The 24620-nt window shown below is 35.0% G+C and overlaps 2 protein-coding genes across 5 annotated transcripts; one reads left to right on the top strand and one right to left on the bottom strand.

The window, feature by feature from the left end:
- Positions 2062 to 20677, bottom strand: LOC109819460 (plant intracellular Ras-group-related LRR protein 7). Of its 4 annotated transcripts, none has more exons than XM_020385197.1 (9): positions 20363 to 20677; positions 16657 to 16726; positions 11291 to 11337; positions 11031 to 11139; positions 10700 to 10785; positions 3282 to 3372; positions 2727 to 2812; positions 2460 to 2546; positions 2062 to 2340 (listed from the first exon to the last, which is right to left on the bottom strand). In XM_020385197.1, the coding sequence occupies exons 1-9, from the start codon at positions 20459 to 20461 to the stop codon at positions 2230 to 2232; spliced, it is 786 nt and encodes a 261-aa protein (XP_020240786.1). In that variant the 5' UTR covers positions 20462 to 20677; the 3' UTR covers positions 2062 to 2229. The 4 variants fall into 4 exon arrangements, with proteins under 4 accessions (XP_020240786.1, XP_020240788.1, XP_020240789.1 ...); XM_020385199.1 differs by having other exon boundaries at positions 10700 to 10782; XM_020385200.1 differs by lacking the exon at positions 11291 to 11337 and having other exon boundaries at positions 16703 to 16726.
- On the top strand, positions 7643 to 8569 carry LOC109819461. Its single transcript, XM_020385202.1, has 2 exons — positions 7643 to 8029; positions 8139 to 8569. Exons 1-2 carry the CDS (start codon positions 7958 to 7960, stop codon positions 8421 to 8423), a joined length of 357 nt encoding a protein of 118 aa, XP_020240791.1. The 5' UTR covers positions 7643 to 7957; the 3' UTR covers positions 8424 to 8569.

The raw sequence follows: 24620 nt of genomic DNA, 5'->3' as shown, positions 1-24620 counted from the left end.
CAATAGCTACGTTTACAGTTTTGAATCATAAAAAATGGCCTCAAGTTATATTAATCTAATAAAGATCAAAATAATTTCGATTTTCTTGTCGATACATGTATTCAGATATTCAAATATGAACACAAATATTTTGCTTATATGTTCATTACTATATCCGGCTAGACATATTTAATATTTATATTTATCATGATATGGATGTAGATATGTACATATCTACGGATAAGCGTATACATGGGATGAATTTGCCCTAGCGGCAATCATAGGTTATTGAAAGTGCTGCTGATTAGGAGCTAATTACACTACCGAGTTTTGCTACGGGGACCCAAAATATGGGACCAATAAAAGGGACAAGTGAGGTGTCCCCTTCTTATTGGATAATGAGTTGGCCATCATTAATGATGGCCAACTCATTATCCAATAGGAGGGGGACACCTCACTTGTCCCCTCTATTGGTCCCATATTTTGGGTCCTTGAGGAATTTTTCTTACACTACCTGGAAACCTCAGAAAATGTGTGGAAGCCCCTCTTAACACACCAACTGTAAAAAAAGATTTGGCAAAAACAGTTTCCTGATGACGTGTTTAGCTCTTTATTTGTTAGGAAACGCTATTTGCTCGGAAATAAGCTGGAAAGTTGTTGTTTATTAAGACACTTATGTGCCGTTTGGCAATGGGTCACGTGAGGGGTTAAGTGTCCTTAAATCCTTCTTAACCCGCTAAACAAAAAAAAATCTATACAATGTTTAAAATGAGTCAACCTCTATAATTTGCCAAATGCGAAAAATATAGAAGAGTTAAGCTGGAGGGATTAAGATGAGTTAACCTCTCAAAATAAGGGGTTTACTAATACTTCTATTTAGAAGGATTAATTGTTGAGCCCTCTATTTATAAAGAAAATAATCAAAATCCTCGTTCTTCCCAAACACTAAAAATGATTACAAAGGCTAAAATAAAACTTATTTAATGGGTTAATAATTTAGTATTTCGGGTTATTGAATGGGCTAACTACGTTAATCCTTCTTTTTAATCTCTCTTCCTTTAACTCTTTACCAAATATGGCATATATTGAGACACTGATGACAACCTAAAAAGGGATTCTCTCTCCTTTTCCAAATGTTGATTTTCTATTCTGGAGGTTTAACCCAAACTGAAGATTCAAGCTCAACATGTTTCCACATCTGAACCTAGCATGAAACAAATTAAAAAAACACTTAATTATCTAAGAAACCTATGGATATATGGAAAGTTTTTCACTAGGAAATCGCGGTTTCCTATATTTCTTGAAAATGAACTCACAGGCAGATAGCATGTTCCCGATAAGTGGCTCTCCCATCTCTTGTTACAAGAAAAACAAGGGGGAAAAAGAGCTCGTCTCATAAAGATGTAATAAGATCCAAGCAGCATAAATTAGAGCTTGACGATGACGAGATTGATGGCATTATAAGGAACAAGGTACTTTACTAGAAGTCGGTCTACTACGGTGATAAGCAAATTGCATCACGTAATAACGTTAGTAAGTTTTTTTTGGTTGGTTGGCCGTGTAGGCTATGTGGTGTTTGGCGGGGGTGTGGGGGGGGTGGTCCCGGGGGGGGGGAGTTGGGATAGGTGGAGCCCGCATTACTCCCTTGCAGTTCCATGGCGTGCCGGGGCAACTATGAATAGGGGTGGTCCGGTGTGTTGGCCAACGATAATCATTGTACCAGAATCTATACCTCCAGAACTAGTGTCCTCCTGCCTACGAAATCACTTCTTCGGCGAGCCTGAAATACAACACCGCGCGCACCACTAACTCCCACAACACAGGCATACTGCAACTCCCAGCCACCCCGACACCCGCTCCGCTCGTAAATAGTAAAATATCAGTTGAAAAGCTTAATGACATGAGATAGACTCTTTGATACTCAAACTAGTGTTCGTAAATAGTAAATATCAGTTGAAAAGCTTAATGACATGAGATTAACACTCAAGTTACTGAAGAAAATACCGGTATATCAGGCTCAAAAGTGGTTACTTCCCATATTTGTCACTACAAGGCTAGCTCTGGGATGATATGAGTGCTATGAACACTGAATTTGCATATAAGTATTTATCGATGAGGAGATGGGTGCTACAAACACTGAATTTGCAAATAATTATTTATACATGGAAACTTCACTTTTTACGAGAATGACATCTATATTACGAGTGAAACGCATGTCATGAATAATGCAATGAAAAATGGTGGAATGCCTCATAGATCAAGTCCCTCATCCAATGCAGTGGAGCTCATCATAACATTGGAATCAATTTGCTTGTCAAATTTCTTCTTTCTCCGTGCTTCAAACTCCAGGAAACCATCCATCTACAAGCATATAACAAGCCAAATCTTTAGATCAAAGAGCTTGGTAAGGATTTCAGAGCCCTCCACATAAAAAATAACAATAAAGTAGGGGAGGTAAAGAAAAATGGAAAAGGGCTAACCTGCTGGAACTGCTCCATGGCAATGGGATTGTCATGAAGAGAGAGATTCTGCAGGGCTTTACAGCCTCTCAGCAGATTCTGGGGCAACTGAAGAACATTTAAAAAAAAATCAATATACTGAACCTGTTCATATTAGATTTTAGAATTTTTCAATATGTTTCACGCTAAGCTATGCAATATATGACCCATGGAAGAAGATAGTATCAGAGCGAAGTGAAGTCTTGCTTGCAAAATGGCTAGAGACTAAATCAATCATAAATCACATACCTGATGCATGTTATTCTTGTTCAAAAAGAGGGATTTCAGATGAATGAGATTGCAAATTGATAGGGGTAGTTCCTCTATTAAGTTGTCTGCAGGAAAAATTTAATATAAAAAATCATGGTGAAAAAGGCAAGCGCATGACACAATAACACACTAAGATAGAAGTATTTAAATTCTTTTTTTTAAACTAAGATAAAAGTATAGCATTCCTAAAATGAACAAGAATATACTAGGGAACAGTGAAGATTATAAACACTTTTCCAGAGTTTAAAGACTGAATTATGAGAGAGAAGTTTTAATTGCAATGCAGAAAAACACAGTCAACAAAGAAACAAGTTTTAACTTCATCAAAACAAAGTCTCAAGTTTTGAAATTGAAAACCCTGTAGAATCATATTATTATGAACAGTGCAGATTAAGGGCCCTTAAGTCATACTTTCAAGGTTATATCAGGTATTAAAATCAATTTTACCTTACAAAGAAAAAGGGAATGGGTTCAGTTCTCAAGCTATAAAGCCGCAGGTAAAGTATAGGAAAAGTTTAAAGAGGAGTGTTTTACCATTCGCCTGAAATTCTTCCAAGGAGGTGCAACCCCCAATTGACTCTGGAAGTGACTTTAACTTGTTACTGGACACATTTAATATCAGCAGCTGCAGCAAGATAAAGAAATTTAGCATGAGATGCACAGTAGCTGAACCACATCAGATACTAATGAGTTTGAAAATTTGGACACGAAAATGGAACTCCATAACGAACTGATGACCATCTTAAATGTTCGGGAACCTTGTATAAAATAAAATCTATCTTAATAATAAAAAGTATGAGATCGATTAAATATGTCATCATAATAAAATTTAAAAAAAACTGTGGACTTTCCTGATGTCATAATGGTAAAATAAAAATATATAGCAGTTTCAAGAAATCTCCCATAAATGGAAGAAAACCATTTCTTTTAGCCCCTTAATTCAACAATTTTCCCTCATAAAATTCAACATCCAACGAACTAAAGCAAGAAAAAAAAAGCACTCTTATTCTACAATGGCCGCTTCATTTGCTCATATTACCTTTTACTTTACATGGTTACGGAAGCCATATGTGGAAAGGAGCTGTAATATGTGTAATCAGTATCATCAAAAAGATAATAGTACAAGAACAAAAGTCCAACATTTAAGATTGTTACGGTGATTTGGTTGGCTAGAAGCACAGGCTACATGGAGATATCGAAAACGTTTATGGCTGGTTCTCAACTTTATGTGGACCCTATATATCGGTGTCAAATTCCAGGGACTAGGGTAAAGATAAATATTGAAGAGAGGCTCCCATGAAAATCTTAGGACTAGTTGGTATTGGCAGCCTGGCAGGAAAAAAAAGCTTTTCTAGTGATCTTGCAGTTGAGCTCCTATAGACAAGTAGCAGATAAAAGTTATCTTGTAAAATGAAAGGCCTAGAAGGATGAAGTTATCAATTTCATAGAAGAATTTGCATTCAACGCTAGGTTGCAAAATCAAAGTCTTTACCTACTTAGAATAGAGAGGTGATCTAGGGTCATCTTATTATTTGGTTGAAATATTTCTACAAAGAGAGGTATAAAAAAATATTTCTTGTATTTTTATCGTTATATATTTCAGTGTAATAATTTTTTGGAACTATGATATCGAAGAGTACTTATCTTTGAAATTGGAATTGATTTCCAACTGAGCATTTTTCTTTCAGCAAGCTGATACCCTCCTAATTTTTTTTCAGATAATTGCTTGTTTGATATGTGAAGCTATCTCAATATTTATAAAATGTGGCTGTTTAGCTTCCGTCCATGTTTGATGGAGAAATGTAACCATCAGTTAGCTTCAACTTTGTATTGCTTTTTAGTTTGTCACAGTTAGAGATTATGTTGTCTTGCATCTGTTCTTTGGTGTAGCATCAAGTTGACATTATCTTTAGTTGGTACATTGGCTTTATTTGTCTAAAGATGATTTTGTTGCACTACAAAAAAAGTGAGTATTTGGGGCGATCTATTAGGGGCAGAAATAGTGGTTTGCCCCTATTAATTATGAATTAGGTGCAGATGTTGAATATGTGCCTATTACTATTATTTGGGGCGATTTATAATACCCTTACAAGTTTGGCGTGAATTGAAAATAATAGAGGCGTCAAACTAAGTAATTTGAACTAAATAGTGGCATATATATATCCGCTCCTAATGTAATTTGACGCCGCTTTTGTTCATCTGTGTCGCCGAAATGTTTGGGAGGGAAATTTCCCCCGTTTATTTTCGCGAAAAAGAGGAAATAAATGCCGTGCTCTAAAGAAAGCGCTCTCTCTCTAAAGAAATCCCCAAATACCCCGTTCTCTCTCTCATCAGAAATCCCCAAATCCCCCGTTCTCTCTCTCTCCCCCAAACCCCGTGCCGTCGGAGTTCACCGCTGTCGTCGGAGTTCACCGCCGCCATGTCATCGATAACATCTCTGTCTTGTTCCTCTCTCTTCTCCACGATTCAAAGCAGCGATTTTGGGAGTCGGGACCTTATCGGCAACATCTCATCGGAGTTCGCCGTCATCTCACCGCCGCCATCTCATCGACAACATCTCCGTCAGAGTTCACCGCCGCCATCTCAATCTTTCAGGTGCTGCTCTGTCGTTTCTCCCTTTAAATTTTGTAATTGAATCGATTTTGGGATTTTATCGAACGCCTTAGTGAGTCTTCTGAAAATGTCTGGTTTTTAGGGAGGAAGAATTAACTAAACGTGCCAGTGCCCTGAAAGTAAATGCTGGTGTTGAGCCTGGGACAGACCTTGGTCCAGTTATTAGCAAACAGGTGAAGCTGCAGAATACTAGTTTTTTGTTTCAGTTCTCCTTATGCAATTCCTTACTAACGTATACTTCTGCAAACTTCTTTTGTCGCCTGCCTTGAATTAACAGGCAAAAGATCGCATTTGCAGTTTGATACAAAGTGGCATTGAAAGTGGTGCTAGGATTGTACTTGATGGGAGAAACATTGTGGTAACCACATTTATCTCATTTTGTTCTTCAAAATCTTTCAGTGTCAGCAACCAGCTTATTTCCATGTTTAATTTAAGCTGAGACAGATAACATTGTACCCTGGGTTCCTAAAGGACATTACAAATCCTATTAAAGTGTCATATGAGAGATTTCGGTAAACTGGACTGCTTGGGAAATTTGTATAGGATCATTGGACAATATATGTTGCTTTGGTTGGAAGGAAGGTGGTGACTTAGCTCTGTTATTACATATTGGGTATTTCTGAAGGAAGTGAACTTATGCACTAGGAATGGCTTGGATAAAATAACAGAGTTTGTTTCTATATATATATTTTTGTTTCTTCTAGTACATGAACAGAGATCAGACATGCATGGGATGAATTTGACTTTTAAGGTTGGAGAAAATATGAAATAGGGTTACTTGAGATAGAGATTTCTGTTGTGGCAATTGATTTTATTCAATTTGTGTTGTGCTTTGGAGTTGTATGCAATTAGCTATGGCAGATCCATTTCTTTCCCCTTGTTATAGATTCTTACTCTAGGAGATTTTTCAAATTTCAAGTGCTGCTCTATTGATGCTTGAGCTTAAACTCCATGCCTAATAAGGTACCATCTTCCTATTAGCCAACAAGGCTTCTAGGATTTGTAACTAGCTCACTTGGATAGTTTCCTTTTGCACTTTGTAATTGAATTTATATTTTGATTAGCCTAATGTTGGGTTGTATGTCAATGCAGTAGTTCTTATCAACTCATGATAGTGATGGCTGTTGTCATAATGTTAATTGTGGTTATGAGCTTGAATTATTATTTACCATGACCTTTTTTAAATAAACTTATGAGTTTCCCAATTATGTCAAAATGTCTTTGCTAACTGATCACCTCGACGGATGGTTAGGTTGAATACCTTTGAAGGTTTCCACATCAATTAGAATCATTTGAACTTGCCATGGTTTTCTTTCAAAATTGGTAGAAAGTTCTAGCAATAACTTTTGAAGGAGGATCATGTTAGTTCCTCTAGAATATAAATTAAAATTTTGGAATCATAGTAGTTGTAATAGATTGAACTTTTACTCTGGTTGGCTGAAAGTTAATAGTATGTTTCTTTGCCTGGGGTCAATACTTGAATTCAACCATGTAACCTTCAAATATCATTTCTTCTCCTCCACAAAGGTTCTTCTAGGATTCTAGAGAGGTTCTTCATGATTCCAATGAATACACTTGTAGAAGATTTCATGGTTGGTGCAGAGTGTTAAACTAAAGGCATATAAAAAAAATCAGGGACTTTTTATGCAGAGTATTAAATTAAAGGCATATCCGATATTCCCAAGGTACCCTATGTGTATTGATATCTGCATGCTGATCCATATACTTGAAACTTATTGTTTTGTGGTTCGTGTTGGTTCTTAGCGAAACAACTAGTTTGGATGTCTAACAACTGACTATCTGTGGCTGTTTGTTAATGGAAAAGATTGTTATCAATTTGGTGGTGAGTGGGGAACAAGAAGGGTAAAAAACATTGTTCCCCAAACATGATATGAAGAGAGGCAAAAGTAAGTTACTTTCCTGTCATACTGTTTCAACTGGTATTTGTTATGCCTTATCTTTTGTTTAATCAACATGCCACTATAAGGCCATTTGAATTACAATCTTCCGCTTAAAATTCAGATTCACATTATGAATTTTAGGATGTCTAGGAGAATCCATTATGCATCTCACTGTCTCAGCATCACATATGCACCAGATGTAGGTAATGTCCTGGAATGAAGTATCCATGCAATTTATGCCGTGATGCATTTTTTCCCGATTTGTTTACTGAATTTCAAGCACTTTAATACTTCTATAATGATTACATATTGCAGAAGACTTTCTTAATTTATGTTAATCTTGAATATTTAGACCCATATTTTATAGTATTATCATTGAATTCCTAATTGCTTCTCCCTAGATGGGTGGGTCATCTGCACTTCCATATCCTGTTCTGAAGCAACGGGAAGCTGTAACAGGTCACCGCCTTTTGGAACGCTATGGTATGACCGAGGTCAGTGTTATAGTTTGAGTGGTAAAATTTGACTTGAATTAAATGTTCTAACTCTTTCAAACTTTAAAAATGTCTCTTTTACCGTTCACCGATAAAAAGTTGCTTTGCAGTTTGTCATGGTATTATCCAATCCTTTGCAGATTGTTTTTCTGTGTTTTACAAATAGGAGCAAAAACATGGTCGCAAACCCGATCCTATTGAGATGTTTTATATAGTGCACAAATGGCGAGATGAAAACAAAAGTTGGATAGATGATGCATCGGAGGAATTGGCGGTGAGTTTGAAATTTAATCATTTGTATTTAGACAAGTAATACATGTAAAAAAATTGCTTTACTTCATACTGTGTCCATTTTGGCTGTTGAAGTGAATTCTTTTTTTCAGGTTAAGATCTCACGGGAATTAATGAGTTTGGTTGAAACCCATGGCGAGGAAACATCAGAACTAATGCAACAAGCTTATGTAGCAGCATCGTCGTTCGCGATCTCCTTCCCAACAACACTCACCTTCCCAGCACACTCCGACATCGTACCCATATCCTCCATATCACCATCTTCCACCGTATCCGTATACATCATCTTCGCAGTTCTACTACCCTCATCCATACCAGCCACCTTTGTACCGCCCAGTGCCACACCCACCTGGAGAGTTTACAGCAATGCTCAATGATTCAGATTTTATGCAGCAGATGATGCCACTAAATGATAGGAATGGCGGGGATAAAAGTTAGATATTTTTACATTCATGTTGAAGGTCAACTTTGTTGGTTATTTTAAGTTATTGTTAAGTACTATTTGTCACACGCTTTTAAAGCAATTTTGGTACATTATTATGTAATCAAATTGGATTGACTTCTTATTAATCAAAATTATTCATGTTTCAATTATTTTATGTTTGTTTTTCAATTTAATTATATGAATTAAAAATTAATTATTTTTTCCAGATTTATTAAAAAATAAAAATATTAATATCAAATTTAAGTTATTAGAGGCAATTATATTTGTACCTTAAATTAATACATTTATTTTAATTCTAACTATTTGGGGCATTTACATCTGCACCTAATAAGTTATTAGAGGCGATTATATTTGCCTCTAATACTTTTTCAAATAAAACTGCTGAGGTGGCGCATTGAGTATTTGGGGTGGAAGTTTGTGCAATATTGCCCCTATTAACTATTAGCAACACCACATTTAGGTGCGGATACGAGATTTTCCACTCATATAATTAGAGGCAGATAATTCCATTTATTTGCCTCTAATTGAATTAAAAGTGACGAAAATAATTGCCCCTAACTCTTCTTTTTTTTGTAGTGTTGTGCTTAGATGATGGCTTCAGCTACTCCTAATTCATGTAAAATGGCTGTAGGCTACAGATACTTCACGAGAATAGCAGAGGGAGAGGAACAAACAGAGAAGTCATGTGAGGGATGAGAGCCAAAAAGATGCACCTGGATAACTATTAGTTTGACTTACTCAAATTTGTAACCAAATCAACCCAATTATCTCAACAACATGGTTTTCGTTGAGAGAATACCATCTGGACCATTACTGGGAAAATCACTATAATAATCACCGTCTATTACGGTTTGAGGTTCTATTTCCTCTTGAACTTGTTCCTCTTGAACTTGTTCCTCTTCATCTAGATTCTCTAGAAATGTAGCATCTCTACTTTGAATTACCCAGATCCAATTGAAGTTTACTTCTAGAAATGTGGATTCTCTAGAAGCCGACAAGATCCTAGCTAGCCTCCCTAAACTGAGCTTGCAGATTCAGATCAACTCCGACCTCGACGACTATATGATGTTCTCTCAACAAAAATTATGTTGTTGAGATAATGAGGTTGATTTGGTCACAAGTTAAAATGAGTCAAGCTAACAATCATTTGCCCTGATATGGTTAGCTATTCAATGAATTTGATCAGAATTTTAGTTTGACTTAGTATATATCTGCTATTCAATGTTTAGTTGGGAATATTTATCATCTTTGACTTCGAACTGAGATATTTGTATGGAACATAATAGTTGTGTATAATTTGTGAAAAGAGAAAAAATATGTTTTGTTAACTATTTCTATATTTGCGTTATATATTATTTTGAGTGTAAAAAGAAAAAGCTGCTAGTAGAGTGGCAGTTAGCAAAAAACCTCTGTAGCCATTGGCATCCGGTGCAACATTTGCAAAAGAACCTGAGAAAATGCATATGTTTTGCTGCAAACGTTGGCACCAGATGCCAACGTTTGTCAGAGTGCAGGCAAATGCCCACATCTTGTTGCAAATGTTGGCATCATGCCATTGTTTGCAAGAAAATGTGGGCACATGGTATCCACGCTTCCGATACCAACGTTCTTGCAAATGTTGGTTGCCCATATAGCAAGGCCTTAAAATTGTTGATATATGAAATTAAAAATGTTGCTATTTGAGAACATTTTCATAGTGATTGTTATAAAATCAAGCAAAAATCTGCTACAAACTCTAAAATGTTCCGACACATGAAGAATGAAAAGGTAAATCTAATCAACAGTAAAGAAATGTTGGTCTAGTTAAATCTTGACAGATAATTTCGTAAACAATCTTATTGAAAAGATTACACATGTGCACATGCACACCTATGGAAAGTAACTATGTCAACTCTAACCCCTTGCATGATTAAGCACAGATAAATCAATAATAACAGATCATTTATCCTAAATATGCCATGAGAATACTAACACTATAGAAGTATTAAAATGTCTGCTAAAGTAGGAGTCAAACTGGTCATCAGCATTCAAGTAACCAAACATGCCCAAAATCCAGAATCAGAAAAAAGAAAAACTGAAAAACCTTCCTAAATAGCTCTAAATAGAATGCTCATGAAAAAAGAGGTAATTTCTAAAGATAAGTGTTCAGAAAACTTTAATAATGTAAGGTTACTCTAAGATCAACTAGTTTATTCGTGAAATACTCACATTATGCAGATGCCCAACTGTATTGGGCAAGCATATCAAAATATTGTTGGTGATAGACAATTGCTCCAGTCTGGAAAGGGCACCTACTGGACAAAGAGAAGAAAAAAACATGATAAGGAGAACACCTGAGCTAGATATCCCAGCGCAAACAACAGGACTAAATCTTATGCTCAGACAATGGTCAAATTGATATAAAACAGTCCTATTTAGTTGTTAGTTAGTCTGCATCAGAGGAAGCAGATCGTGCAATCAGTAAGATGTTTCAAGTTGAAATCAAAGACGAAATAAATGTATATAGTAAGTATTTTATGCACCATAAGAAAGACATTACATTCATCAGGTAAGTTTCTAAGCCGATTTCCATCAAGTGTGAGGACCTTTAATGACCGAAGATTCCCAAGGTTATTCGGCAGCCTCTCAATTAGATTACTGGCCAAAACCTGAATATGAAAAATGACTAGTAAGTTAGGAGACTCTTCTAGGAGTCTTTGTCATGGTTAGAGAACATGATAATATAAATAAACACTAACAGAATTTACAAAAGGACATGAACAAAATAGATTGACAAAACCTGAACAAAGCAAGACTCACCAGACGCTGTGCGCTAACTAGTTTTCCAATATCTGAAGGTATTTCAACTGCCAAAAAAAAAGTCATTGATAGAAAATTTTCCTACTTCGACATTACACTGCATCGTTGTGCCAAGCGAATATGGCAAGCAACTGATACATCCACTGTAACAAAGTAAGCTTTCATAACTTATCAAATACATCATAATCTTTAGAAAGAATGCTAAGATAAATATTACTTATCATCTATGTTGCATGGGTACTTCTATTGGAAGCCGTATCCATACCCAACACAACACCAAAACTTTGGTGGACACTCCTTGGATATTTGCATACACTGGTACCAATGTGTACTCAATTATATAACACATATTCAAGTTTAAAATACTCATCATATACTTCTTGGACTTATATTTTACACTTCTCATGCAATTCTTGAAACTTGTTGGACATAAGTTGGGTTCATTTCAGCCTATACCCCATCTGAAACAATGATTGTAACTGGTCTTTTGAATATTAAGAATATCAAACAAGCAATTTTCTAATTCATCTATGTTGCAAGGGTGCTTATCATCATCATCATCATTAGTATTATGATTACTATTGGTATTATTAGTATTACAACTACTACTATAATTACTGTTGTTATTATTACTATTATTATTACTACTACTACTGTTCTTATTATTACTATTATTATTATTATTATGCGGAAAAGGTATGGACAAGATGGATGAATGGATCACCGGATAGAATGCTAATCACTCTAAGGATACAACTATCACCACCTTAGAATAAATGATGATAACAGGGTTAGCCGACCAATCTAGATATATCACCATCCTAGATAGAAATGATGAAATATAGAGTTAAAGAGATAACAAGCAAGCTAAAAACTTAAACTCAAAATTCATATATCAAAAGCTACTGATTACAATTGGAGTTTAGGTGCTTATACTCTTACTTGGAACAACCCTTTAGACATAGGAAAAGTAAAATAAAAGCTAAATACGTTTTTTTTACTACAATAACAACAAGAGACTAGAAAGATTAGATATTAAATACAATTTCAGAATCTGAAGAGGCTGTATGTGCCTAGACACAAGATAGTATTAATTATGTTTGAAAACCGTCAAAATCTACCTCTTCCAATGCACAGAAACTTCTATTTATTACTTAGCATAGGAATCTCTAATTGCTGCCATTGACTTGCAATAAGTCACCATTTGTATTTTAAATTCTACAACACCATAATTTTAATTATGCTTCGAGCAACTATCCACAAACGTTTGGATCGGGGCTGTAACTTGGGTTGGGCTTTTGTCTTGGTCTACATTAGCCCCTATGTCAGTCTCCCCCAATTGATGAAGACTTGTCCTCAAGTCTAATTCATCCGCATCTTTATGATATAGTGAATGATCAGTGATATTAAAGGTTGTGGAAACACTATAACAATTTAAAAGTTTGATACTCTATGCATACTCGCTGTTTTGAGGCAGTACTTCAGAAACTTAGCAAGTATGCCTCATGTTTCTCATGGTCTCTGATATAGATGAGAATAGTCAAATTTGGAGAATCTATTGCAAGTCTCATATGCTCATCGACTTGTTGCGGAAACGAGCTTTGAGCTCAGACTCAAATTTCTTCTTGATAATGCCTCCACGCGAATGAGGTGTTTATTTTCTTAAGATACAAGATATGTTCTGCCAACTCTAGAAACCCAACAACAATCTCAGAAGATCAAACGAAAGGATAAACAACTCAAACAACAAGAGGAGCAAGATGGATTTCAACCAGCCTCTCATTCTCAAGATTCAACTGAGAAGTTACCTCTCATCTCTGATAAGGACCCAATAGATGATATCTTTTATATTGATAATGGCGAGCCACCGATCTTTGATGATGACTCACAACCTCTGTTTAATCATAACTCACCATCCATTTTTGATGAAGATCATGTAGAAAATATCATTTATAAAGATTCTAGAGGGGCACCCATCTTTGATAACGATTCACTGCCTATCTTTGATAAAGATCCAACAAAAAATATAATTTGCAAACATCATGGTAAAGCTCCTACTATGCATGAAAGTTTCAATGGGTTTCTTTAGAAATACGAGTTTGAACGAGAAGTAGAGGAACACACTCAAATCTTTGCATTCATGGTTGTTAAGGAAAATAGAGAATACAATGAAATTCTGCTAGTGATGAAGTCTCTTGTTCAAAATATCCAAGATGTCACAAAAGAGATTCTAGTTGGCATTCCATTTATTAAAAAGATACAACATTCTACAAATCTTAAATGCGATATTGTTTTTCAAAATTATCTCACCTATCACATTAGTTTCAAGGAACAAGCAGTTGCTACAACAAGTTGATGTGCATATGCAATGTGCAACACATTCTCTAAATTTGACTGCTATATATATTTTCCGCATAATTTGGTATCAGAGCTAAATCTCAAATTTCTTCTTCACAATGACTCCACGTGAACGAAGTGTTTTTTTTCTTGAAGAAACGCGCCGCCAACACTAGATTCTCAAACAATAATTTCAGAAGCTCCAACAAAAGGATAAACAACTCAAACAATAAGAGCAAGAGGGCTTTCAGGATTCACCTAAGGAGTTACCTTTCATCTTTGATGAGGATCAAATAAATGATATCTTTTATGACGATCATGGCGAGCCACCGATCTTTGATGATGACTCACGATCTCTGTTTGATCATGAATCGCCATCCCTTTTTTATGAAGATCACGCAGAAAATATCATTTATGAAATCCTAGAGGGCCCATCTTTGACGATGACTCACTGCATATCTTTGATGAAGATCCAACAAAAGATATGATTTGCGAAGATCATAGTGAAGCTCCTATTATGCTTTGAGAAATGCATTTCTTTTGAAATATGAGTTTGAATGAGAATTAGAGGAACACACTCAGGCCTTTGTAGTGATGGTTGTGGAGGGGAATGGAGAAGACAATGAAGTTTCGCTGGTGATGAAATCTCTGATTCAAGATATCCAAGATTTCTCAAAGGAGATTCTCATCCACATTCCACTTATTAAAGATATATAACATTCTACTAATCTTGTATGCGATGTTTTTCAAAATTATCTCACCTATCACATTAGTTTCAATGAACGAGAGGAGTTGCTGCAACAAGTTGATGAGCAAATGCATTATGCAACACATTCTCCAAATTTGACTACTATTCTCATCTATATTAGAGACCATAAGAAACATATGAGACATACTAGTCAAGTTTCTGAAGTGCTGACTCAAAACAACTTGTATACATATAATATTGAACTTCTAAATGATTATAGTGTTTCCACAACATTTAATATTGTTGATTTTTCACCATATCACAAAGATGATGATGGATCAGACTTGAGAACTCTTTATCACCTGGGGGAAATTGACAGAGGAGTTAATGTAGATAAAGACAAAAGCCCAGCCCAAGTTACATGTTCCAAGCCTTCATGGATACTTGCTTGAGATATAATCAGAATTATGATGTTGTAGAATTTAAAGTGCAAATGGTGAGTTATTGCAAGTCAATGGCAGCAATTGATGATCCTTAGGCAAATTAATGAATAGAAGTTTCCATGCATAGGAGAAAGTGGATTTTAAGGGTTTCTAAACAAAATTAATGCTCTCTTGTATCTAGATACATGCAACCTCTTCAAAATCGAAAATTGCATTTAATATCTAGTCTTTCTAGACACTTGTTGTTAGAGCAGTCAAAAATGATGAATTTAGCTTTTCTTTTATTGCTCATATGCTTGGAGGGTTTTCCATGCTAGATCATAAGTACCTAGACTCAAATTGTAATCAACAGCTTTTGATGATATATGAATTCTAAGTTTAAGCTTTTAGCTTGCTTGTTATCTATTTAACTCTGTATACCCGTGGTGGATTTTTTAGAGTGGTGAGTTTTCATTTGTTCTCTATCTCTAGGTAATGGAGCTTCCTGTATCCTATAGTGATGAAATACTTATCTATATCTCTAAGCTAGGGTCCTTGGAGTGGTGATTCATTGTTTCTATCCAAAGTGGTGATATCTATATCTCGAGATCGGTTGGCTAACCTCATTATCCATCTTTTATTCTAAGGTGGTGATATTTGTATCCTTAGAATGATTAGCATTATATCCTTAGGATGATCGGCATTCTATCTGATTATCCATTTATCCATCTCGTCCATACCTTTTCCAAGCTAATTATTATTACATACACATGTTTGTGTGGTTGTGTCCTCATACCTTATTTTTCACAAATTTGCCATGTCCCATACGCGTACACGCATCAGCACCCATACTCGTATCTGTGTAACTCACCTTATCATACTCTTCACCTATTTGAGAAAACATCTAACATTTGCCAAGTAACCAGGTTTGTCATTAATCAACACTGGTAGGTCTTTGCAAGCATGAATGTCATTGAAATGCCAGTAATACTTCTAAATTTGCTCCCTAAACAAAATGATTACTCAAAAAGTAAAAGAAATTAAACCTTACATACAAATATATTAAGGTTTAAAGCGTATTCAAATGTATGTAATTAATCACTTCACATTCTGAACTAAGTCAAAACAACCTGATCATGATATGTGGACGAATCACTGTCATTGTCAGTGTCATTCTCATCTAAAAGTTTCCCCTTGAAAATCATGTTGGTTATTGAGTCATCTAAAAGCCCCCAATGAGAGAGATTCATAACAGGAGAGAAAACTGAGTCAGGCACCAAACTTTTGGCTGAGAAAACTATTTACAGGTGAGGGCTCACTTTAGAAACATGAAGACTGCTTGGAAAGAAGGCGATCCTATTCGTGCAATTTATCTTACATGACATGGATAGTGGCATATACTGATAGTGTTACTAGAGAATGGAGGATCAGGATGATAAGTTCTGCTATAGGGATTCCATGCCTCTGTGCCATAGTATACACCCACAGAATTTAATGAAAATAAATTCCCAAGTTGTTCTGCCAAGCCCCACACACATTTTACCAATAAAAAATCACATAAAAATATGAAACTTACTGATTTTGATATTTGAAGGCAGTTAGCAGCTAGGGGTCAAACTTGTCAAATTGATAGTAAGTTCTAACTCATATGTTCAATACATCGACCCTGTCTATCTTATAGTGATTTTTATGTTCGTTTATCGCACAAGAGCAATGCAACATATTACTCATGAAGTTACTTACTAAACTAAACATGATTAAAAATTTTTGAAATAATCATCAGTTATATTGTAATAAATTTCTAGTAAGTTGCTACTGTTATAAGGTATAAGAACAAAGTTTTTTGTTGATTTTTACCAAAAAATTATAATTACAGTAAAAAAATCAGAATTCAAAATTTACAGAGATTTACAACTTACCTATTTTATTGTTGGTTAAATCAAGTGTACGCACAGAACTACCCACCTCAAAAATTTCACCTGGTAGCACCTGCTCATGCAACACAAAATCAAAAGAAGCTGAGCATTGTTTGTTCTTTTTATCTCACAACAAGGGAATCAATGAGCAATGAACAAGGTTTTAAATATCGGTTATCAGGGATTTATCGGACGGCCAAAATCCTTATCGGATAGCGGAAATCGGGGATATATCGGGGATAAGTAGTATTTATCGGAGTGATATACTGGATGATGTGTATATATAATATAACAATTAAAAAATGTAATCTAATCATGCTTAATAAAATATAAACATACCAAAATGTAAATCATCATGTTTAGAATCATTAACCAATTGTAGAAAGCGAAACTTGCATCATAGCCTTGAAAAAAAATATAATGTTAGTTAAAATGGGCCGATAATCCCGATAATCCCGATAAAAAAGTCTTACTTATCGGCCGATAAGTGCCGATAACGCCGATAAATCACCGATAAACCTAGAAAAACTATAACCGATTAAAAATCCAATTTATCCTAGCGGAGAGCTCCCAAATCCGATAACTCGGCCGATAATATCGATTATCGGCCGATATTTAAAACAATGGCAATGAAAACAATAAAACATTCCATATTAGAAGCAATACTTGAACTAAAAATAATAAATGAAGTGAGGGTTTTTGTTGTGTGGTAAGTTTAGTAGTGCAGAAAATCAATGTTTTGAGAGAGTACTTTTCCAATGATCCTGTTACCTGGTTCTTAGCAAACTACATGCAACTAGTGGACAAAGTGGATAGTATTATCCTGTAAGGATGTTTTTTACCTTTTCTAAACCAGATTCAAGTCATATATCACGAAGGAAATAGACAAAGGAAATAGAGAAGGCCCGATTAATAAATTATTAGGAGATGAATTTTGTATAGCACAGAACTAAGTGCATACAGGAAACAAACTTGCAATTAAACTATGTTCACTTTGACAAAAAATATGAAGAATATGTAAAGAGAAACATGATTTTGGGCATCCAAAAAATATGAACTTTAATTGAAACCAAACAGAATTTATAAGGTTAAAAAGGCCAATTTGGTACCTGTACTGAAGCTTCATTCACAAACTGATCTTTGTATTATCTTTTTTCTCAACGTAGTCCCCATACCACACCTCGGTTACAAATTAAGACTTTTTTTAATGTCCGTTAAAAGTTGGGTGTTAATTTTTTATTTATGACCGTATTAAACCTCAATGAAATTAAAGAGAGCATAATTCTTTGCATGGGGCTTTAGGAAGTCAGAATTCTTTCCCTTGAGGTGCTCAGGTAGTGCAGAGGGGGGATCAGTTTCAGGTATACACTGGAATGCTTGGTCACACACCAACAAAAGAAAAAAAAAGGACATTCTGTATTTATCAGTAAATATTAAAGAATCCTAATGGTGAAAAGAACTTAAGACCCGTTTAAAGTTATGTGTTGGCTCAACAAACTGAATTAAAGCAAGGCTTATAAGAAGTTGTAGAAAGAAAAGAAAATACAACTGACCTATTCATGGTCATTTTGCTCAGTGTACATGTCCATGACGATTCAAACTAGCTACAAGTATGCCATTAAAAAGATGGCTGTATTTATTCCTAGCAAGAACTAGTACATTGTGATTTCGAGCGTCATTTTGCTCAGCGTACATGTCCGTAACAATTCAAACTAACTACAATTATGCCATTAAAAAGATGGCTGTATTTATTCCTAGCAAGAATTAGTGCATTATGATTTTGAGTGCTGACCTTCTCTTCTTGCAAAAACAACCATTCACCATTGCAGTTATTTTTTCTGAACTCGATAAAAAATATCAACGCTGTCAAACGAAACTAGGTTGATTCTCGCTACTGATATTTCTATGATATTATATAGTCAACACTATATTTTGTCCTTACGACCGGCAGCATATTTTGATTTCTTACCTTCATAGGTACATTTCATTGACACTATTTTTCTACTGCTTGCAAGTACATTTGATGAAGTCGTCACACAAACAACCATACTGGATTTCAATAGTACCACCAAATTATTTTAAGGGATAAGGTGCTCCCATGTAGCATTGTTGCAGAATTTGTCAACAATTTCTCTCAGTGCAACTTGTTCTTCCAGGCAGCCTAATGGGAAAAAGTATTTATTTTTGCTCTGATTTTGTTGAACTTAATGTTGGCATCATTCTTGATTCTTCTGCAACTGTTTATGAGTTGTGTGATGTGATCAAGGTTATCGATAGCGGATAGCGTCGCGTAGCGACGAGGCATCACTAAGGCTATTTGGGACTATTGCGACAAAATAGTGGTAAAAAACGCAAAGTCAAATAGCGGTCTAATTTAGATATGTATAAATACTAAAAAAAAGATTAAAAAATCTTAAAAAATTTAAAAGTACATATTTGATGATTTAAAGAGATCCTAAACATGAAATAGACATGTAACCATCACGTAATACCGAAGACGACTGGAAGAGTCAAAGAGTCGTCGTCTTCGAGAAGAAGAGCTGAGCGGTGAGAGGACTGGCCTAAGAGGAGCGCACGGTGAAGGAGGTGAGAGAAAGTATTGAGGTAGGTGCCAGAATCTAAGAGAGGTGGCAGGAATATGCTGAAAATCACAGGAGACGGTGGAATGCAATGGTCAAGGGTCGGATTTAATTTAAAAAAAATAAACCACAAACCGCTTTTAAATAGCAGTCAAAAAGTGGATTTCGCATGCAATCGCCCACTATTTACCGTTATAGTACACTATTGACCGCTTTTGCAAACAAAAAGCGCATATTCCCCAATATGTCACCCCTATTGCGCGATAACGTAGCGGGAAGGGACCGCTAATGCTATTAGCACCGCTATTGCGGGGCTATTTACCGCTATTTATAACAGTGGATATGATCTTGCAGTTAAAAGCTAAATATTGGCGAATTCCTTCAGATGGTGTGATGTATTATGCTTCATGTCCAGAATACTCTCAGCACAAGCATATAGAACATTAGAAGCATATTGATGCTGACACGACTAGCATTATGATATACAATTAGCACAATTGAAATTATTTTAGTCATTGCATACAAGATACACAAACTAACTAAACGTAAAAGAGGGGTCTTTTCTTCACTGCCACTTTAACCTCTGCTTTGGTAAATTTGGAGTCAAGAACACCTTAGAATGTAAATCCACATGAGACCACTCAAGCTATCCAAGAGGATTAGCCCCAGTATGAGGACCAAACTGGCCCCAGTATGAGGACCAAATTGGCCCCAGTATGAGGGGTTAGCCCCAGTATGAGGACCAAATTGGCCTTTTAGCCATTCTATGAATATGAATTTCAATTCAAAATAAGAAACTACCCTGTTAGACTATAGACCTACAACCCTCCTCTGTTATCCTCAGCCCTCATCACAACTTCGGAGTTTTAGTGAAGTGAATTCGATCTTATTACGATAAACCATTTCCAATTTCCTGCATCCCTTGATATTCTTGTTTCAACAAATGAACGTTGACCAAATTAGAGAAGCCAGCCGGCAATCCACGCCACGAGTCCAATCAACATGGAATCCCTATAGTTGCTACTGACTTCTAATGACCACATAAGTTGATATCAAATAAGCATCAAATGAAAATTAAAATCGGCAATCCTAATTTCAAGTTGGGAACCAGGAAAATAAATTGATGATACCTTCAACTTAAAATCTCTGAGGGCAACGATGCCGGTGGATCTCCATCGAGCGACACGAGCAGCTCTAGAATCACCATTCGTGCTACTACAACACCCCATTCGAAGATTCAAACGATAACAAAATTTGGGGGAGAAAATGGGCGATGTCAGAAAGTAATTACAAACAGATGACAGCTGGGATAAGATCCATAAGAGGTATTGAGAATCGATTTGAATAATAAAAAGCTTAATGATTTTTTTTTTCTTTTCTTTTCTTTTAGGCTGAATCGGCGAAGAGCAAAAAGGGGAATTTTTGTTCGGTCCGTTGTTAATTTTTGCTGAACAAAGACGAAGGACATCGATAGCTTCTGAACATATATTTGAAATTTATTCCTAAAAATATGTTTCTAACTTAATTTTAAAAACCGACCTAGCTGACTGAAACTAGATCGTTTTTTGAAAAAGAAAAGTTCACAAACTTCATGGGAGTTGAACTCTAACAAAACTTCAAGGGAGTTAAACTCCCGTGAAGTTTGTGAATTTTTTTTTTCAAAAACCGATCTAGTTTTAATCAACTGGGTCGGTTTTTTAAATTAAGTTAGAAACATGTCTGTTTTTGGAAATAAAATTCAATACAGATCTGTTTTGAAAATTTGTCCATATTTTTGTTGGTTATTGGGCTATTCCACATGAAATTGACCTCATATTTTTGTCCATTCTACATCAGAAAGTAATAAAGTGGATTTTTTTAGGGGCTGTTTGGTTCGCTATTATAAGGGGTGGAAAACTCAGAAAACCCCTCCACGTCAGATTTTTAGCCCTCCACGTCAGTTTTTTTGTTTCCATCCATTTCTTTGTGCCGCTTTGGTTCGCTCGGATGGAAAAGGGAAAACTCTGCTGAAATCGCCGCCAGCTCAGATTTTTTTTCCCTCTCCGATTTCCTTCCCCAACCGAGTGAAATTGATGAAAACTCTGTCACGTCAGATTTTTTTTCCTTCTTTGCTTTGTTTACAAAAGTTTTCCTTTTTTTTCTATGCGAACCAAACACAAGAAAAATAAATACATTGGTTTCTCACCATTTTTTATGTGCGAACCAAAGCAAAACAATCTATTTCTTGGAAAAGTTTGGAAAACTCAAAACTTATATTTCTTTATATGGAATTGCATTTCCCTATATCAAGGAAACGAACCAAACAGCCCCTTAAAACAGACCGTTCTTAAAACTTTGTCAGCAAAATCAACCTTTTGTGGATTTAATTAGCAAAATCGACCTCTTTTGTTGATTTTGTAAAATATAGTTTTTACAATACAATGGACTAGTAGTTTCGTGTAATTAGTGTTGGCTAATCACATGCTAATTAAACTTAAAAAATACATGAGACTAATTAAACTTTATTAGGGTGTAATTAAGCACCACTTAATACACGGGACGAGTAGTCCCGTGTATTGTAAAACTTCATTTTTGCAAAATCAATCTCTTTTTGGCCAAAAAGAATCGATTTTGCTAATTATATCAAAAATATATCGATTTTGCTGATAAAGTTTCAAAAATAGTCTTTTTAAAAAAATTCTCCTATTAAAGTTGACCCCATAATTCAAAGGCTGAATTATTAAAGCTGTATTGTAAAATAACTAACAAAAGAGCAAAACCAGAGAGCCAAGAGATTTGAGATATGAAATTAGAGAGAGATTTTCTCTTATTTTCTTGTGTCATTTATTGTACTCTGTTTGTATACAACTTGAATTTCCAAATAAGGTATCCATGTATGACAATAATCAAGGAATTAATTAGATAATCAATTCATGGTTAAAAAACCATGTGCAAATTGCCATGAGTAATTTTAGGGTCAATCAATATATAGTGACAAATATTAAATTGATATGTCGCTATATGAGTCTATGGACATTCATTTCATAACACTTCCCCTTGAATGTACATTCAACAAGGAATATGTCTCGTTAAAACCTTACTAGGAAAAGAACTCATTGAGGAAAAAAATCCTTTTGAAGAAAAAATAATCCATCATCTTGTAACAATTTCTCCTAATAGAAACACCATTTAAAGATCCCTTAGCTGAGCCATTCCAATATTGTGCACCAACTTCTCAAATGTTGCAATACGTAACATGTTGGTGAATAAATATGTTAGATTATCGCTTAAACAGATTTGTTAAACATAAATATCACCATTTTTCTAAAGATCATATGTGAAAAAAAACTTTGGTGATATGTATTTCATTCTACCTCCTTTGATGTATTCACTTTTTAGCTCAAGTATGCATTGCAATGTTATCTTCATAGAGCATTGTTGGAGTTTCTTTCTCGGAAGTTGAGGCACATGATTCTTGAATGTGTTAAGTCATCAATCTTATCCAAACACATTCTTGAATTGCCTCATGAATTGCAATTATCTCTACATGATTTGAAGAAGTAGTAGATATAGCATGTTTTGTAGATCACGGACCAAGGTCATTTCTTCTTCGAACTTTTCTTGCAGCTCTCGTTCCTTGAACACCAAGCGTGGGAGATAAAGGATAGTAAAATCTTTAATTACCATTTCCCCATTATTATGGATTGAATAGATCCTGATATAGAGAGAAAACTCCTACAAATGAGACTATGTCAGATCTGTTATGTAGAAAAATTTCTAATTGACTACTTTAAACTAGTTTATAGGCTTGAAACCAAGCAAAGAATGAATTGATGGACAGAAAATATCTTCAAAAAATTATCTAGACCATAGGATGTTCTTTTAGAAGAATCTTATCTAAAGAAAGTCCCTCAAGAAAAGAGGTTGAGTGGTGTTGTTCAAATTTTCATAATAAGACAATTAGACCAGTATTGTCATTTATCCAAAGCTTTTAAGCAAACTAAAAGCCAATTAAAGGATAGTGCCTTTGGACAAGCCTGCTGTGATAAGATCCAAGGACATCCGTTAGAATATGGTTGTTCCAAACCATATAGAAAGCGAAAACCTTATAAAAAGAAGTTTCAGAGACCATATAAGTTTAGGAAAATAAAATTTTCCAAACGACATAATTGGTCTAAAAATGGGGAAATTGTAAAAAAGAAAAAATACATAGTAAAACCCGAGCGTCAAAAAAGACATGCAAATATTTTATATGCCAAGAAGTTGCCCATTATGCAAATGAATGTCCTAAGAAAAAGCAAACCAATGAAATAATTATAGAGGACATAAATGAATTTGATTTAGATCTTATAGAAATAAGTCAACTTCAGTTTGATTCTGACAATTCATATTATGAATTAGTTACAAAATCAGAAAGTGATGAGGAAATTGATTTTCCTCAAATATATATGATGAATAAAGAATCTTCCAGTATATCAGGAGAAGACATAGAGTCTTCTGAGACTGATATACATGACCTCCAAGAAGTGAGATTCTCTATTTTTGATGAGGATATAGAATGGCTAAAAATGGTCATTCCCAAACCTCATCGGCATGATGTTTATAAAAAACAAGTATTTTTAATACCAAATTCCTCCATAAACACTATTATATATTTGTAAGAGTCAATGGTTCTGTTTCTGTTGCCATTTTTATGATTAAAGAATCTTCATGTTCACTCAATTCTGATGTTGAGTCTTCTTGACTTTCATTAGAATAATAGTTTAATAAGGAAATATTATTTTCTAACAGTTCGTTTGCTTACTGTAAAGCAGCAAATTCTATTTGGAGATTCCTAACTTGTTGTGTTAAAGTTTGTATTTGTTGTCTCAACACAACTTTATTTGAGGAATCTAGTGTTTAGGGTTGAAGGATATCTGACAGACCCTTCGTTTTCATCATCATATTTAAATTGCTAGTCCAGTGGAATTTCCTAAATGGTCTCTCACTAGGTTCTGGACTTTTATTCTTTGGTTTTAGTTCTTCAATTTGTTTTTGAAGATTAAGAATATTTGTGTTTATTTCCTCTATAGGATACACCATATCTATTTCAGAATTTAACATAGACGTTAAATCCTGCATAGTATGTGACTCGGTAGAGTCTTTGGGCATATGTAATAAGTGCTTGTAGCTTTTGGGCTCAGTTCTTAGCTTGCAGGATTCTAAAATTGTTCTAGACAAAATTTTCTTTTTATTTTTCCTTCTCCTTTTTCTATCTCCTATTATGGGATTCTCCTTCTATTATATATGTTTATTATTTATTTTACTTATCAAGGTTTTGACCCTTTTCTCTCCAGCTCAACACATACCCCCTGGAGGTGGCTTTCTCTCTAGAGTAAGGACTCGAACCTAGCAACCTAGGTGTTGTTT

This window comes from Asparagus officinalis, chromosome 8 (genome assembly GCF_001876935.1).
Source record: "Asparagus officinalis chromosome 8, Aspof.V1, whole genome shotgun sequence".
In the NCBI taxonomy this organism is placed as follows: domain Eukaryota; kingdom Viridiplantae; phylum Streptophyta; class Magnoliopsida; order Asparagales; family Asparagaceae; genus Asparagus; species Asparagus officinalis.
The sequence above is the reverse complement of the archived record's forward strand: the minus strand, read 5'-3'. Positions and strand labels throughout refer to the sequence as shown.

Bases quoted from the DNA above. Each gene is read 5' to 3' on its own strand.
- LOC109819460 (XM_020385197.1), bottom strand. From the start codon at position 20,461: ATGGGGTGTTGTAGTAGCACGAATGGTGATTCTAGAGCTGCTCGTGTC. The intron at 11,140-11,290 runs GTGAGTCTTGCT...TTTCATATTCAG, and splicing joins TAGTTAGCGCACAGCGTCTG to GTTTTGGCCAGTAATCTAAT. The intron at 10,786-11,030 runs GTAATGTCTTTC...CTCTTTGTCCAG, and splicing joins TAGAAACTTACCTGATGAAT to TAGGTGCCCTTTCCAGACTG.
- LOC109819461 (XM_020385202.1), top strand. From the start codon at position 7,958: ATGTTTTATATAGTGCACAAATGGCGAGATGAAAACAAAAGTTGGATA. The intron at 8,030-8,138 runs GTGAGTTTGAAA...TCTTTTTTTCAG, and splicing joins ATGCATCGGAGGAATTGGCG to GTTAAGATCTCACGGGAATT.